The sequence below is a fragment of the Trichechus manatus genome, unplaced genomic scaffold (genome assembly GCF_000243295.1).
Source record: "Trichechus manatus latirostris isolate Lorelei unplaced genomic scaffold, TriManLat1.0 scaffold00190, whole genome shotgun sequence".
Taxonomy (NCBI): Eukaryota; Metazoa; Chordata; class Mammalia; order Sirenia; family Trichechidae; genus Trichechus; species Trichechus manatus.
Genome location: NW_004444126.1, coordinates 1,174,523 through 1,190,655, shown reverse-complemented (window position 1 = coordinate 1,190,655; position 16,133 = coordinate 1,174,523). Strand labels below are relative to the sequence as shown.

Here is a 16,133-nt window from a genome sequence, read left to right as displayed (position 1 = left end):
GGCGGAGATGAACAACTCAACCTGAATAAGGAAAACACTACCAATGGGTCAAAGATCAGATCTTCTACACAGAGGAACCAGAATGAGTAAAGATGTAGAAGGGCAAAAGCATAAGGCATATTTATTGAAGTAGGTCAAGTAGTCTTGTATGAAAGATTATAAGGGATATGACATACAGATTAGTTGAAGAAGTAGTATGGCATACAGAGCAGGAAAAAGTCATCAAGGGGTGTGTCAAAGGTATGTAATCAGAGAAATTATATGATTAGAACTATATTTTAAAAGGATAACACGAAGAGCTCTATAGGAGATGGGCTGGAGAAAGAAGAAACTAGAATCAGGAAAGAGTTAAAACAGGATTTCACATATTAGAATATTTACATATCCAGTGTGATAAGAGGTATACAAAGCTACCTAATAAAATAAATAGTACATTTTCCAGGAATGTCAATTTACTTGAATATTTGAAGAAAAACAATTTTACACTAAAATAAACACTGACATATTACATAGTCATATGTAACATTCATATGGATTTTGGAATGCTGATGACGATAACGTCAATAATAGCAGCATCTTTTTTTGTAATCATTATGTTTCAGGCACTGTGCTAAGTACGCAGTTTACATGAATTAACTCATTCAATTTCCACAACAATAAACAAGGTAGGCAATATTAGAATCATTTCCTACATCTAAACATACAGAGTTATTTGCTTAGACTTATGCGTTTTCATATACCCTTTTCTTTTTACTTTTTTTTTTTTTATTAAGGTTTAATAATCCCTTACACTACTGATGATACAACTTGGTGCAAACTCTTTGAAAAAGTAGAAAAAAACTACTAAATCTAAATACACGTATGATCAGACACTTAACAGAAAGAAGTGCTTATGTTCACCAAAAGATATGTACAAGAGTGCTTATAGTAGCATTTTCACAACAGCCCATTAGAAACAATCCAAATGTCCATCGGTACACTTAGAGGAGTTATGTAATTTTTAAGCTCACGTGGTAATAAGTGGCAGAGCCAAAATTTAAAGCCAAGTTTGTCTAATATCTAAGTTCACACTCTCAACCACCACGCTATACTTGAAAGAAGTGATATGTTCATGGCAACAGCTTCAGGCTATGCTCAGAGACTCAAGGAGTATCCACCTTCTCACCTCGGCCTGTAGGAGAATGTCTGTTAAAAAGTGTGAAACATTTTAAGAGAAGGTTACTGCAATAGTCTAGGTAAAAGATGGTGAGATAGAAGGGAGAAAGACAGAAAAGAGAATTCTACTGCACAAAGAGAATCCAGTAACCAATCAAACACGAGAGTGACAGGAGGAGGTGTCTTGGGCAACAGGACAAATGGTGAATGTGGAAGTAGGCCCAGATTGAGGTTCCACATTAGGCATACTGACTTGGAGGCCGGAGTCCAGGTGGCAGCTGGATAAAGAAATATGAAGCTTAGGAGAGAAATCCAGTCCAATAAAAACTTTGTGGAGTCATCAGCATATCTGCATATCAAATTCCCTGAATAGAGAACATCTCCAATACAATGTAATTGAAGCATTCTTCTGACAACTAATTTTAGCTCACAAGCAGGGTTTCGAACCGGTTCAAACTACTTCAGTCATGGCTGATGAAGCAAAAGCAGAAGAGATCTGAATTTTTACATTTTGGGTGATCTGAAAGAGTAACAGGATGGGAAAAATTTTGAGTTGAAGCCCTGGATTGGGAGACTCGGAAGAGGCGTAATGACCCTGGATTACTGCCAGGACTGTGGAGAGCAACACACATTCAAAGATGCGCAGTTGGCTGCCATCTTTTAGCGGGACACCGCTGTTTCTGGCTCTGCTCAAAATCCGACAAGCAAGAGATTTGGTTGCTATGCAATGCGTATGCTGCCCTTGTTTTCTAAGCGGAAGATTAGGTTTCTAGCAGGGCTTCGACCTGCAATTTTTTGCATTTCAGTTACCATTCCAGTTCTCTCAAATTTAAAACATTCAGGTCTGTTCCAGTGTCACTACCACAGCCATGACTGAATTGGGAAGAATTAGTCCTAAGCCTTGCTCACAAGAAGGTCTCTGTGGGCACCTGAAATTAATTTTGAAGCCATTAGCATAGACAGAAGGCTAGTCAGATTGAAAACTCCCATGCAGTGGTATCATCTTTCCTAATTAGAAGCTAAGAGTAATTGTATAAAAGAAAAGGCCACCGCTTATTAAAGTAAGTGGACGATTTTGGTTTTGGGCTGCTATCTTGCTACTTGGGAAAATTCTAAAATTTATTACAGCCAAAGATGCAAAAGGCAGAAAGACACAGTTTGGTATCCTCATCAGTCACAGCACTCATCACTCAGTAAAACATGACTGGTATGCTTACCAGGTTTTAGAACCCCATATGCCAATTTCTACTTCTCATTCATTGCCCAGCTTGAGTTCCACCTGCTACATGAAGCTTTCTCAAGTCTGTATCACTCTGTGTCTCCTCTGGAATTCCAGAATCTTGGTAGCCATTCAGAGAGCATTCATCAAGCAGTGTTTTAAGATGTTCATTGTGTTGAAGTTTTGTCTCAAAGAGAATATAAGCCCCTCAAGGGAAGTGACCCCCACATCACACCCCCAGGCCCCAAACCCTCAGCACAATACTCTGCACATATGTAATGCCTCAGGAGTAGACATCACATAAATCATTTCAATCCAAAAGCCTAGCAAACTAAAATTTTGAACCTAAATAAAATACATACTATTGAAATAATTCCCTTTAGACATTCTGTGTGTTCTTAAAGTTCTGAACCAATATTAACCCCACTTTTAACAACTGTGGCTGATTTCGGTAATTTAGGAATAAATATTTCTAGTCAAGTGCAGGCAGGTAAGAAGCAGAAAGATTTCCTGAGTGGTGCAAATGGTTAACACACTTGGCTGCTAACCAAAAGACTGGAGGTTCAAGTCCACCTAGAGGTGCCTTGGAAAAAAGCTCTGGCGATCTACTGCTGAAAAATCAGCGATTGAAAACCCTATGGAGTACAGTTCTACTCTGACACATGGGGTCTCCATGAGTTGGAACAGACTGAACAGCAACTGATTAAGAAGTAGCACTCAAAAACAACCTTAAAAATTAACAGAAGTAGTAAGAAAATAAAATTAAATTTCTCCAAGAAAATAAGTGATACCCTTTAATTCCAGAGGCAAACACAAGGGAAAAGATGCACAGTGAAAGAAAAGACAAAATCTGTAGGTCAGTCTAGGAATCAGACAAATATGATTGGGGCAACACTGAGCAAGAGCATGATCTGGTGGACAGCAGGAACATTCCAGAATGAGGCTTCTGATGTTGTCATGCTATGGCAAACCAGCAATCTGAGTGAGCCAGAGTGAAGGGGAAGCAACCAGAAGAGGGTCATAAAAATTATTAAAGTTTTGACCATCAGAAACGTTGAGGAGAAAATGAACAGCCTTACTCAACCTAGAAAAGGACAGACCACAAACCATTGACAATGGTAGCTGGACGTTCTGCTTATCTACCAATAGAAGGAAAAAAGGAAATAGGTTTAAAAAACAGCCCCAGGGTCTCTCACTTACATGTAAGGAGGATTCCCCAACAGGCAGGCTGTGTGAACTACTACAGTATGGGCTGTGCAGAAGTCAGTGGAAGGCGGAAACAGGGTGCCTGGGGTAGGTGGCAACTCTAAGATGGGAGGGTTTAGGGGTGGGAACTGGTACCAGTGGTATCTCAGGAGCCCTTCCATCCTCATAATCCAGTGATTTCTTAAGAACATTGTTGTAGTGGAAAAACTACGAGTCTGTTTAAGTTTAGAAACAGAGTTTTATTACAGCGAAAAAAAAAAAGAAAAAAAAAACATCTTGCAAAATAGAAAACACTGTGCCAGAATAATCTGAACAAAGTGCTTCAGGGGCTGCAGTGATACAGAAGCTTATGAAGGAAAAAACCGCCTACAGAAGGTTACAGCTAAAATATTTTTGATTGCTTAACATTTACAAAGTTGCAGGTGACAGTCTCAGTTGACACCTTTGCAGGAGTTGGCCTCCTTTGCAAGGGTGGCTCTAGGCGACAGGATCTGGCGGACCATTAAAACCATGTTTCCTGGCATCTAGACATCTGCAGTCTGTGTTAAACGCAGTTACTTTAGTATTACGACGCGTGAGTTCTGTTGAAATATAAAAGGAATGAGTTTGTTGAAGGAACAGGATGATTGTAAGTGAAAATACTAAGTATTCTAATGCTTAAGGAGAGAAAAAGGGTTTTGATACAGAAAAGCTATGTTAGTTAGAACAAAGATTTGGAAAATTACAAGTATGGTTGAAGGGGCTTAAAGGAGGGGTATCTTCTTAGAATCAACTTAGCCACTTACAGTCACATGTTTAATACTATGTCTAACACCTGTACAAAGCTGGATAATCTCTTCTTAGAAACAGCCATTTTTAACCACAAATTTTGAAATAAGCAGAGCAAGGTGGGCAAAACCACATCTTTCTGTAGAACTGCTGGTACCTAGGTCAGAGGTACAGTGGAAAACTTTACAGACAGGCTGCATTATATGGCAGAAGCTACATTTAGAAATCTAAGATGGAGTCGCTTAGGACAAGAGGAGATTTGGCCTAGACCTTAGCCAGAAGTCCTAGTCTGTCAGGAGTCTTAGTTCTTGGAATGCTCTTCCTCAACATATAGTACAACACAAGTTCATAAAACCCAGATAACACATGCAATAGAAAGTTACACTGTTGAGAAGAGGAAGGCAGAAAAATTTCACTCCTCCTTGTTAATACCTATGACATTCCTATGTCCCTAATTAAAAGTCTTTCCACCTTATCCATTAATCGAGCTAATGCACACATCCAGGAGGTTAGAAAAATAGAGAATAAATGCAGCACTTAATGTACTTATAGCTGTCTGTCCCTTCACTAGGAGTCCCTGGATGCCACAAATGGTTAATATGCTTCGCTGCTAACTGAAAGGCTGGCGGTTCGAATCCACCCAAAGGCACCTCGGAATACAGGCCTGGCGATCTACATCCAAAACATCATCCATTGCAAATCCTATGGAGCACAGTCCTACTCTGATGCACAAAAGGTCATCATGAGTCAGAATCAACTCTACAGCAACTAGCAAAACTGGTCCCTTCACTAAATGATACTATCTAAACAACTATGCTATTTTAGTTTTTAAACCTGGCTCTCACTTCTTAATGCCATTTATTATATATAATCACCATCAGTACTTCTGCCTCTAAAAGTCTGATCCTTCTTTTCATTCCTTTAACATCAAGAAATCAGACCATCTAATTTATAAGAATTGTTTGTAAACTAAGAGTAAAAAGGCAAATGAGGAAAGTGTTTAAGCAACTTTTCTAAGAATAAAATTGCCAAAAATCCACGGCCTTTAAATGGTCTATTTTGGTAGTTTCAAACGCTCCCCAGCCCCATTCCTTCATAGTGCCTGACCATGTTCCAGAGAACTGATGTTGTTGGATCATTTAAATAATGTAATTGACCTTTGTAATATCCTATAGTGAAATTCTGCGATGTAAATGTAACTAAACATATTTCCCAACACATGTATTGATTCATAAACTTATTTAATGCCTCTGCTATTAACCTTCTCTCTCTAATAATAATATTATAATAAAAGCTACCATTTATGGAATTCCTCTTATGTGTCAGTTACCATGCTAGGCACTTTACATATATTCTTTATAATCCTACCATAATCATTACGAAATAAATAGAAACATCATCACTTCCTAAACAAGAAAACAAAGGCCAAGAGGAGTTAAGTAATAACTTCCCTAAGATCCCACAGCCAGGAAGTGCTGTAACTGGGAGCCATATCTAGGTCTGTTTGACTCAAATCCCACTCTCTACTCCGCAGGCACTTTCTCACCATGTCGCAGCTACTGGATGTCAACTCTGAGAATATTACATTTCCTTTCTCTAATAAAGTCTAGGATGATAATTCTTTCTCATTACAATTCAGGTCTCTCAGACTTAATATGTTTCTACCACATGAGTTAAAAATCCACCAAAGAAACACTATGAAAGGGTTTGCAGTAACAATATTTGATCTCAGGCAAAGTGCAATGTTTGCTTCTTATAACTGAATGAATATATCATGATGATACAGCTTTTTGCTAATTTTACATATGTCTACTTCATGCCACATTTGAAGAGAGTTAAGAACAACATGTCCCACCAAGCTGTTAGCTCGGAGAGTGAGGGACCATATTGTATTTATCTCTTTATACGTAAGGCCTACACATGGTAGACACCCAACATCTGAAGTATCTGAAACATTATGAACAGAAAAAAAAAAAGACTCCAGGTTTTGATTTTTTTTTTTTTTAGTGGGGAGGGTCTGCAGATAAACTTCCTACCTCTCGATCCTTGAGTTTCATGGCGAGCACCAACTGATGCCTGTGGTTAGTAAGAGCCTCCCGGTAATTTCCTTTGGAGAAGAATGCAGAGCCTAGATTCCCATGAGCTCGGCATTCCCCTGTCTGGTCACCTGAGTTGTTTAAAAAAAAAAAAAAGATAAAACTTCTTTAAGTTATAGCATAATTTATAATATATAATGGACATCTCAATTTAAGAACCACACATTTACTACCTAAGATTTCACTTGACTTCTTTTAGAAAAATTTTTTTTCTTCCACAAGTCCCTATGTGGGGTGTTATGGTCCTAGAACTTAAACCTCTGGACAAGAGCTGTTACTGTCATTATAACATGAAACTGTAGTCAGGAATTTAGGTGTCCTGGAAATGAGAGGTTAAAAATCTTGTCACGAACCAGCTGCTGTTTGAGTCTCCTCATCGCTCTGCTAATGACCCTTAATGCTGAAGAACCATCAGCTTGTTGGTTCAGTCATTTGACTCCAAACCTACTATAATAAGTTGCCTCTTAACGAGTATACTGATGGTAGATTCACTATACCCTTTCTCTTAACGCAATCCTACACGTTCCTTGAATAATCATCATAAATGACAATCATAATCATAGGCCACACTTATTTTACCAATGAGGAAACTGAGGCACAGAGAGTTTAGGTCGCTTGCCCAAAACCACACAGCCAGTAAGTGGCACAGCCAGGATTCTAAACCCAGCAGTCTGGCTCCAAAGTCCATGCTCTTAACCACTACTCAATACTGTCTCCTCCAACAAAATGATGATACATGTCAATGGAGGCAAAAATGAAAATTAACATGAAAAATTCACCTACCAATACTATGTTTTGGGATATTAAATCTGTAAGTCTAAATCTCTGAGGAGGGCAATGAGTGTGTTAATTCACATCTCTTAGCTTTTTACGGTCCTTGGTACCTTGTTATCTGAAAATCCCTAAAGATCTGAGTACTCTAAAACAGACACTGTTCTAGAAACACAATTTTCATTGCATATGTTATCCCCATTCATGTCAGGCTAATCAGCTTTGTTAGCTTCCTTTCTGCACTAAAATAAAGAAGAGAAACATAACTCTACCTAAGGTCTTGGCTACATCCAAGTCCTGTTGCATGTATCCAGTGCTCTTCTCTGTGTTCCCAAGAGACCAGTAAGCACTGCTCAGGGCAGAGAAAACGGAACCTCTCAGTTTGAGGCTGCAGGTGCCAATCTTCAGAGCAGCTTCTAAGACAACCACAGAGGCCCCATGATGGCCGGCCGTCAGGAGTTCCTGCCCAACCACAGATACAACCACGAAGGGACTCTTGTCCAGTTTCATTTTCTGAAGCTGCTGGTAAGTAGGTTCCAGGGAATCTGACAGAAAACAAAAGAATACAGGAAAATGGAGGAAGATACACAAAATCATATTTTCTAATATACTGTAGAAACAAATGTTTATTATACTTTTTATGGCCTATTTCAACTACAAACTCTTCAGCCTTTAATCCAGCACCACCCTAACTCTCCACTTAACCCGTATGACTCCCTGTTCCCAATCCCCAATCTAGTATTTCCTCCTCCTCGCTCTCGCATTCGTAAGCCATGGTCATTCTTGGATCAGGATATGCCACTTTCCCTGAATTACTCCCCCCGTGACCTGCTGGCCTCTCAGAATATTATAAGCACATCCCTCAAACACCACCTCTACCAAGTAGCACTCCCCAGATCCTGTAGCCAACATTACTCTTTCTATCTGAACTCCTACCGCACTTATATAGTTAGTATCACACAGTTTGGCCTTCAACTATTTTAGAATTGTTTCACATGTGTTAAATTTTATTTTTACCTTTCCTCGGCTAAATCTAAAGACCATTGTAGGACTCTTTTATGTTGTTGTTAGGGGCGGTCGAGTTGGTTCCAACTAATAGCGACCTTAATGTACAAGAGAACAAACCATTGCCCAGTCCTGCGCCATCCTCACAATCATTGCTGTTTGAGCCTATTGTTGCAGCTACTGTGTCAATCCATCTAGTTGAGGGTTTTCCTCTCTTTCACTGACCCTCTACTTTACCAAACATGATGTCCTTCTCCAGGGACTGGTCCCTCCTCATAATATGTCTACAGTACTGTTTTATACCTTATCATAACTCCATAGAATTGGCTGAATGTAGGCACTCAATAAAAAACTCGTCATTGCCACACAGCTGAAAGCCCCCAATGCACTGTCACTCAATAAATATTTGTTTAACGTGAATGTGAATGACTGATTAAGAAACCCCTAGAAGATGCAGTAAAAGAAGCTCTTACGACAAAGTATCTGTCATCTTCAGCAGCCACCTTCTGTGACCACCATGCCCAAATCAAAAAACTTTATCAATTTTTGCTGTGGTCATGACAGAAACCACTAAAAAATCATCCATGTTTAGTAAGGTAAGATGGAAGACAAAATTAATATTAATCTCATTTTATTTTATGTGGTATTTAGAAAGGACACAGATTTGGGGCCAGGTAGCCACAGGGAGATTCTTTCCATCTGAAGCTAAGTTTGAATGTGGATGACCTCCAACCTCTTTCTCCCCATTCTCCCTGTTCGTTTGTTTGTTCGTTTGTTTTAAGACAATTGCAGAGCTATTGACTGTAGCTCTACAATGAGGTGATACTTAAAATGCTTTTGTTATTAGCTTTCCTGAAAAACTATTTCACATTAGTTGTTCCACTGCGCATATGTAAAAACCATAAAAAGGTTGGGCTCTTTAAATCTTGACTCTCCTAGCCAACAGTACTGCATTAAAATGTAATTTTTACAATTTATGACTTCAAGTCTCAACTCTACTAAGGAGCTCTCGCCTGAATCAACATTACCACAGAAACCTCAAAACCTATGGCGCCTAAAGCATTTTTTCCCTTCAATCAGCTCACTAAACAGAGAACAAAGAACATTTTTACACCTGCCAAGATGCAAGCGAGAATTTGCAGTGCACAGTACCAGTAAACACTAACCAGTTCAGTTAAATGCAGGCACAAGAACACAGGATTGCTAGTACAGAGAACAACAATAAATACCACACTGAAATACTCCAAGCAGAATTTTGGTGGTATCCACTGATGGAGCTGGCAGCAATGATGATCACATCAGCATCCCACTGGCCAATTAGCAGCAACAAAAAATATAGAATTCTAGAGCTGAAAAGATCTTGAAAATCCTTTAATACTCTCATTTTAGAAATGAAGAATCTGAGTATTTAAGTGATTTGCCCAGGGTCAGACAGCTTGAGACAGAGCCAAGATGACAACCTACTGAAGCGCTCTAATACCATACCAGGCATGATTCTTAGTTGCTAGCAACAGAAACCATTTTGGGCTGGTTTTAAGTAGAATAGAAATGCACTGAGTACCACTGGCAAGAGTGGGAAACCAGGTCTCCAGGCCCACAGTCAAAGCCATGCCACAAAAGCTGCCTAGTGAAGGTAAGACAAGCACTGCACCTAAACAGATGATGCCACAGCTTGCAACGCTGCCCCACCACCACCGAAGGCCACCCTTGGAAGATGGATATCACTGTTGCTGCCCACCCCCAGAACAAATTCTGGGCTGTCCTTTAGCTCCTGATTAAAGTCAGGGCCCAGCTGCAAAGGAAGATGGTAATGTGAAAATCTGGTGTTTTCAGATTTATAGTGGAAAGTAGGAGGCAGGATAAGATGGGGAATTCCCAAAACAGAGAGAAAGAGTGTCTGACACTGCCATCCCAACCTGACCGATAACCAGCAAAGAGACTATGCTTCAGCTGGTGACTTTTCTCCCCTAGCAACCACAGCTAAGTTAGAGAAAGGGCCATCTGACCAAGCCTTGCAAACTATACACCAATGGTAGAAAGACGAAAGAACACTGCCACAGTTAGAGGGCTAAAAGGACTACCCAAAAGATTTTCAAAAGAGAAAGAAACATCAACGGTACAATTTTTCACTAGATGAACATGAAATTGAAGAAAAGAGAAGCAAAATATCAAATTTCCATTTGCAGTATATAGGAAAGAGAATACAAATGCATTAAAAGATAAATTATGATGCCGGCTAACATTCATGTTTTAAGAGTTTGTAAAAGGAACTGATCATCAAGGGCAATAGGAAAGCTTCATGGAAACAAAACTTGAAGAAAGGGCAGAACTTAGATAAGTCTGTTTTTTCCTAAGAGTGCAGGGCATGTTAGGCAGAAGGCTTGCCCTAAACAAAGGTGCCAGAAAAAGACAAGTATACAGAATGACAGGCCAGTTTGAATGACCAGAGATTATTTGTAGGGAAGGAAGCTGATGTGGAATAATGGCAAAAATACTGAGCTGAGCCCTTCAGACAAAGATTAGACAGGCCCATAAAATAAAACGAGACTAAATGGGCACACCAGCCCAGGGGCAAGGACGAGAAGGCAAGAAGGGACTGGAAAGCCGGTAACGAGGAACCCAATGTCTAGAAGGGGAGAATGTTAACATGTCATGAGGTTGGCAACCGATGTCACAAAACAATGTGTGTATTAATTGTTTAATGAGAAACTAATTTGTTCCGTAAACATTCATCTAAAGTAAACTAAAAAATATTTATATATACTGAGCTAAGGATAAAGAGACCTGGATTTCAGAGACACATAACCTCAGTCTCCTCATTCTGTCAAATGTATAGGTGTGATTATGGTAGTGGTTACACAAATCTATACCTGTGTCTAAATATGCACATGTATACGTACATACAGACATTATGTATACATATAGACATACACCCACACCCCCCCACACACATATACACACATATAGAAGGAGTCCCTGGGTGGTGCAAACAGTTATTGGCTGCTAACCAAAAGGTTAGAGGTACGTGCCTACCCAGAGGTGCCTAGGAAAAAAGGTCTGGTGATCTACTTCCAAAAAATTAGCCATTGAAAACCTTGGAGCACAGTTCTACTTCAACACATACGGGGTTGCCATGAGCTGGAGTCAATTGGACAGCAAATGGTTTTTATATTAAAAATCAAACCGTTGCTGTCCAGTCGATTCCAACTCATAGCGACCCTATAGCACGGAGTAGAACTGCCCCCATAGGGTTTCCAAGGAGCAACTGGTGGATTTGACCTGCCGACCTTTTGGTTAGCAGCTGAGTTCTTAACTACTACACTACCAGGGCTATATATGTAATTATGTCTCATTTGTCCAAGCCCCCTAATGAGAAGCACTGGTTAGCAGTTACACATGCTACTGATGAGTAAAATCGGTAAGAAATGTTTTTTAAAAATACATAAAAAATGTATAAGTTGGATTGAGTGAGCTCTAAGATTCCTTCTAATTCTACTATTCTATGATTCTAATTCCTATCCTAGGGTAAACTTAGGAAAGGGACTAATTTATTTATTTTATTAGGCTAAGTGGAACAGAGTTTTGGCAACCTATAGCTGTTAAGATGTTTTTCTTTCTAGAAGCTATGCATAATATACGGAACAGCCAATGTCAAACCAACTCTATAAGAACACAAAGGCCCTTTGCAAAATTGACTAGCACCTGTGATGTGCTTTCTAAATGTAAAGCCTTTAAGAATACAAAGGTGAACAAAATCACATGTCCTGAAACTTGAAGAACCTGTAGGCTTGTATGAAGCTAATATGTAAACAAATAATCGCAATGCATTCAGCTAAGAGAGAGACTATTATTTCATCAAGTCTGAGATGCACATTTATTCACATATTAACATCTCTGAAGTTGGGTTACTGTATCAGAACTTGATGGTGCCTCACAATGGTTCATTTTCTATGCCTAAGAAGGTTTTAAGGAGTTCTATCAGTATGTACATATGCATTTATATGTATAAAATAAAGTGATTAAAAAGGGATTGTGTCATCATTGACTCAGTATGTTTTTCTTTCTTAGCACTATATAAAATACCGGCCTGAATTTCAATCCATAATTCTTAGAATTGTGAAAAGATGCTATGGGAGCCAAAGGAGTTAGCATTCTCCCAGAGTAGGACTGGGAAGGCTTCCCGGAAGAAGTGACATCTGATTAGAAATTGGAGGTGTGAGAAACCACAGTGTTTTCCAGGAGTTGCAGGTGGTTTTAGTCGAAAGTACCTGGAAATGAGAATGAAAGGGAGGCAAGGTCTCACATACTAAAGGAGGTTGGCCTCTATCCTGTAGGCAATGAGGGGAAATTCAGAATTATGAATAAAGGAATGGCAGATCAGACTTACATTTTAGAAAGTTCACTCTGGAAGGAAAGCAAAGCAAAGCAAAGCACGAACTGTTGTGGAAGAGAAAAGCCAGGAAAACCAGTTAGAGGGAATACAGATGAAGTCTTATATTTGGCAATGACAAAAGAGATGGAGAGCAAGGGATAAATTTCAGACATATTTAGAATATAAAATTATAGAAATTGAGAAATAAATGAATTTAATAGAGACAATGCCTTAGTCCAAAGAAATGATACTCTACTGACTGTCTCCTATAAATCACCTTCAAGATAAGCTAATATTTTTACGGACATTAATCCGTCTTAGGCACTGTGGAGGCCTTCTGGAGCCTTCCAAGTTACCCTTATAACATTCCCCTAGCATAAGTGACCAAAAAGGCCTCAGCTTTCCGAAAAATCTGATGATATCAGTGACAATTATTCTTGGATATATCACTAAACTATAGCACTGAACGGCAAATCCAGAAGACTGGGAAAAACAATCCTGGAACAAATCTCTAAAACAGGGTGCCAAAGAGAGGACAGCAACTATGACGTGTGTGGTATACTGACAAGGAAGAAGGGAAAGTATCATGAGAGGGAAGTATTCCCCCAAAAAGCAGAATTGAGAAATAAGGTGCATAGTATTTGCTTAGTTTTTGATTTTAACCATTTATTGGGCTAAATGATCATTTTCAACATTCCCAGAACCTCTTAGATAAAAATATACCAACACTCTGGAGAAATACCGCTCTTTTTCCCGTGAATGGAAATACGATAGAAAAATACCGAAGTCAGAGTGAATGGAGAATAAGGGTCAAACAAAACTCAAGCAGCAAACAAGGCAGCACACAAAGAGGCAGACTGTAAGGCCCAGCACAATTCCTAGAGGTGGCAGCACACTGGACTCTAAGCTTCATAGTAGATAAAGCAAAAGGATACAGGATTGATTTCAAAATTCCCAGAACATTTTAGATAAAAATACACCAACACTCAGGAGAAACACGGTGTTTTCTGGCAGTGAGGCCTGAGACAATCTTCACCAATAAGTGTTCCTAAAGGAGACATGCATACTGTGCAACGCTTCACATCTACAGCAATGTGCTGCCATAAATACAAGAGTGGGACCAGCAATGTGGCTACGTTTAGTGAGAATAAGGGCATCGTACTGCAGAGGTGAAGACATCCCACGGGGAGCCTGCCTTCTCATTCTAGTGCTTGATTCTCAAAGCAACATGAGAAGATAGATAATACCATTTCCCTCTGACAAATAAAAACAGAGGTATGTAGAGAGAGGAAAGCAAGCTTGTTCAGTGACTGGAATGGCAAACAGCAGAGCTGGAATTAGGTTCCAATCTCTTGGAACAAAAGCCTATGTTTTCAACATACCATTGCATGAACAGGCCTCCTGTGAAAAGTGACCGACACCCAAAAGAGAATCAGAGGGAAAGAGTGCATGGAGCGTGGACAATAGGTAAATAAAAGGTGAACCCAATTGGACCCTGAAAGAAAAGCTTATCCATTCAACAGCCATTTTCCATCAGCAGTTCATAAAATCAGCTTCCCTGGATTCTCTGGAGCTGGCAGAAACACCACGACAGGTGATAGCCCATAAATGTAATAGTCTTTAGATTACTAAATTAACGGTAGGAGAGAGAATATACACAAGAGACCCCTAAGCAAGAAACAGTCCTGGCGTCTTTAGAGGAACAAATAAAGGTAAACTCAATCTCAGTTTGTAATTATATTATGAAATCCACGGTTGGCAGCAGTAGTATGCTACAGCATACAAATTTGCTTAAACATCTATAAGATACTATGAACCAAACTGCTGAAAGACTATCTAAAAAAGAGAAATGGAGAAGAGTAAGAGGATAAATTAAGTCATGAAAAAGAGATGCTCATTTTATACTTATTTTTTATTTTCATTAATGATTTAAGGGAACTACATTATATATAATAATATAAATATATCCAAAATAGATCAACTGATATCTGGTTTGTGAGCATGAGTGAAAGCATACAAATAAAGCAAAACAGAATTAATTCCATTAGAAATACAGAAACAATAAAAAAATACAAATGAGTTTCAACATGGATAAACATAACGCATGTCTAGGGAACAAGTACATATTAATATAGGTTGGCCTTGCTTAAAAAAAAAAAAAACTTGAAACTTCCAAAAAGATCAAACCACAGGAACACTGTACACATTGTGGAAGCTTTGTCTGCTTATAGACACACCTGGAATAGGGAGTTTTTTCTGTTGCATTTAAGTATTACAAAACAAAAACAACTGCAACAACGGATCAGACCTGTATGTAAAGCGACCCCGACTTCACAGCTATCCAACGATGGCAGAAACTTCAAAAGCTGCAGGAGGCTCAGAGAAACGGTGGGTAAAAATGGGCAGCAAGTAATGATGGATTTTGTGAATTACACCCATGTGACAAGAAGAGAGGTCATTAAGATGTGGGATGATGCACAGAACAACACTGCAAAGCAACAGACTCTGTAGAAAACACTGATAAGATATCCCACCCGGAATAGTACAGTGGTAAAAGTATGCTAAAAATAAATGAGATAAATTGCCTTAAGGGAAGAGAAGAAAATATTGAAGTGCTGCAGGCATCTGTAAGAAGCTGCTTTCTCCAGCGTTGGCCTTAGGTCACTCACCATAAGCGGGGAAAGAACACAGCACAGAAAACCCTAAGGGTGACAGCAGCTCTGAGCTGTTTCTCGAAGTACAGGGAAGATTTCCTTATGTTTGTCTAACCAAAGTGTATCAAACGCAAAACGATAAGTATGATTCTGCTGATCTAAACACATTCACTCTAATATTCTAAGGCAGCAGCAGAAACACCTCAGAATAAAGAGGTATTATCTTCATAAACTAAATACAAAATGTTCCATGTAAATTCCTTGCAGGAGGGGCCAGGAAAAGACTGAGAAAATACTACAAAAATGGAAAGGAGAAACAGATTGATTCTTTTCGTTGTTGTCCATTTCCCCTCAAGCCCTGGAGCTCCAAAGAGCATGTGCTCCAAGTCAGAGTTTATTAACAGCAGGTCCCCCAGTGGGAGAAGCCATTAGGTTTCTCCAGCAAAGACTCAGCCTTGTACAGGGTTATAAAATTGCATGAAAGAGGTTTCCTCACCACTTTTTCCCTAAAACATGAAATCCCCAACTTTCAGGAAAATATTTTTTTATAGCTATGAATTGTCCAGAGACCATATGAGTACCATTTAGTTCATCAAGCTTTGATTTAGCATATATTTAGATCCAAGTACAGTACTAGCTACCATATTAAAACTATCTAACACTGCAAACATTTTCAAAACTAGATAAAATGTCTAATGATATGTCCATCAAAAATTTTAGGATCATTCTCCTTTTTGAAAAATTCAAAAACTTACCATTTCAGAGACAAAAACAGAGTTCTGCTTGACGTAATAAGAAACATTAAAAGTGTCTACTATTTGCCATGATCTGTCTTAGTCTCTATATCTCTCCCCTAAGATGACAACTGGTGTACACCTTCAGCCCAA

At 39.1% G+C, this 16,133-nt stretch overlaps 1 protein-coding gene across 1 annotated transcript in view; it reads right to left on the bottom strand.

Moving 5' to 3' along the window:
• The window catches only part of TTC28 (tetratricopeptide repeat domain 28), a 703,674-nt gene that overhangs the window by 358,700 nt on the left and 328,841 nt on the right, over positions 1 to 16,133 (bottom strand). The window contains exons 4-5 of the mRNA XM_023741786.1: positions 7,488 to 7,760; positions 6,385 to 6,515 (exon numbers count right to left, since the gene is read on the bottom strand). Of these exons, the coding sequence (XP_023597554.1) occupies positions 6,385 to 6,515; positions 7,488 to 7,760 (404 nt within the window). The remainder of the gene's footprint in view (positions 1 to 6,384; positions 6,516 to 7,487; positions 7,761 to 16,133) is intronic.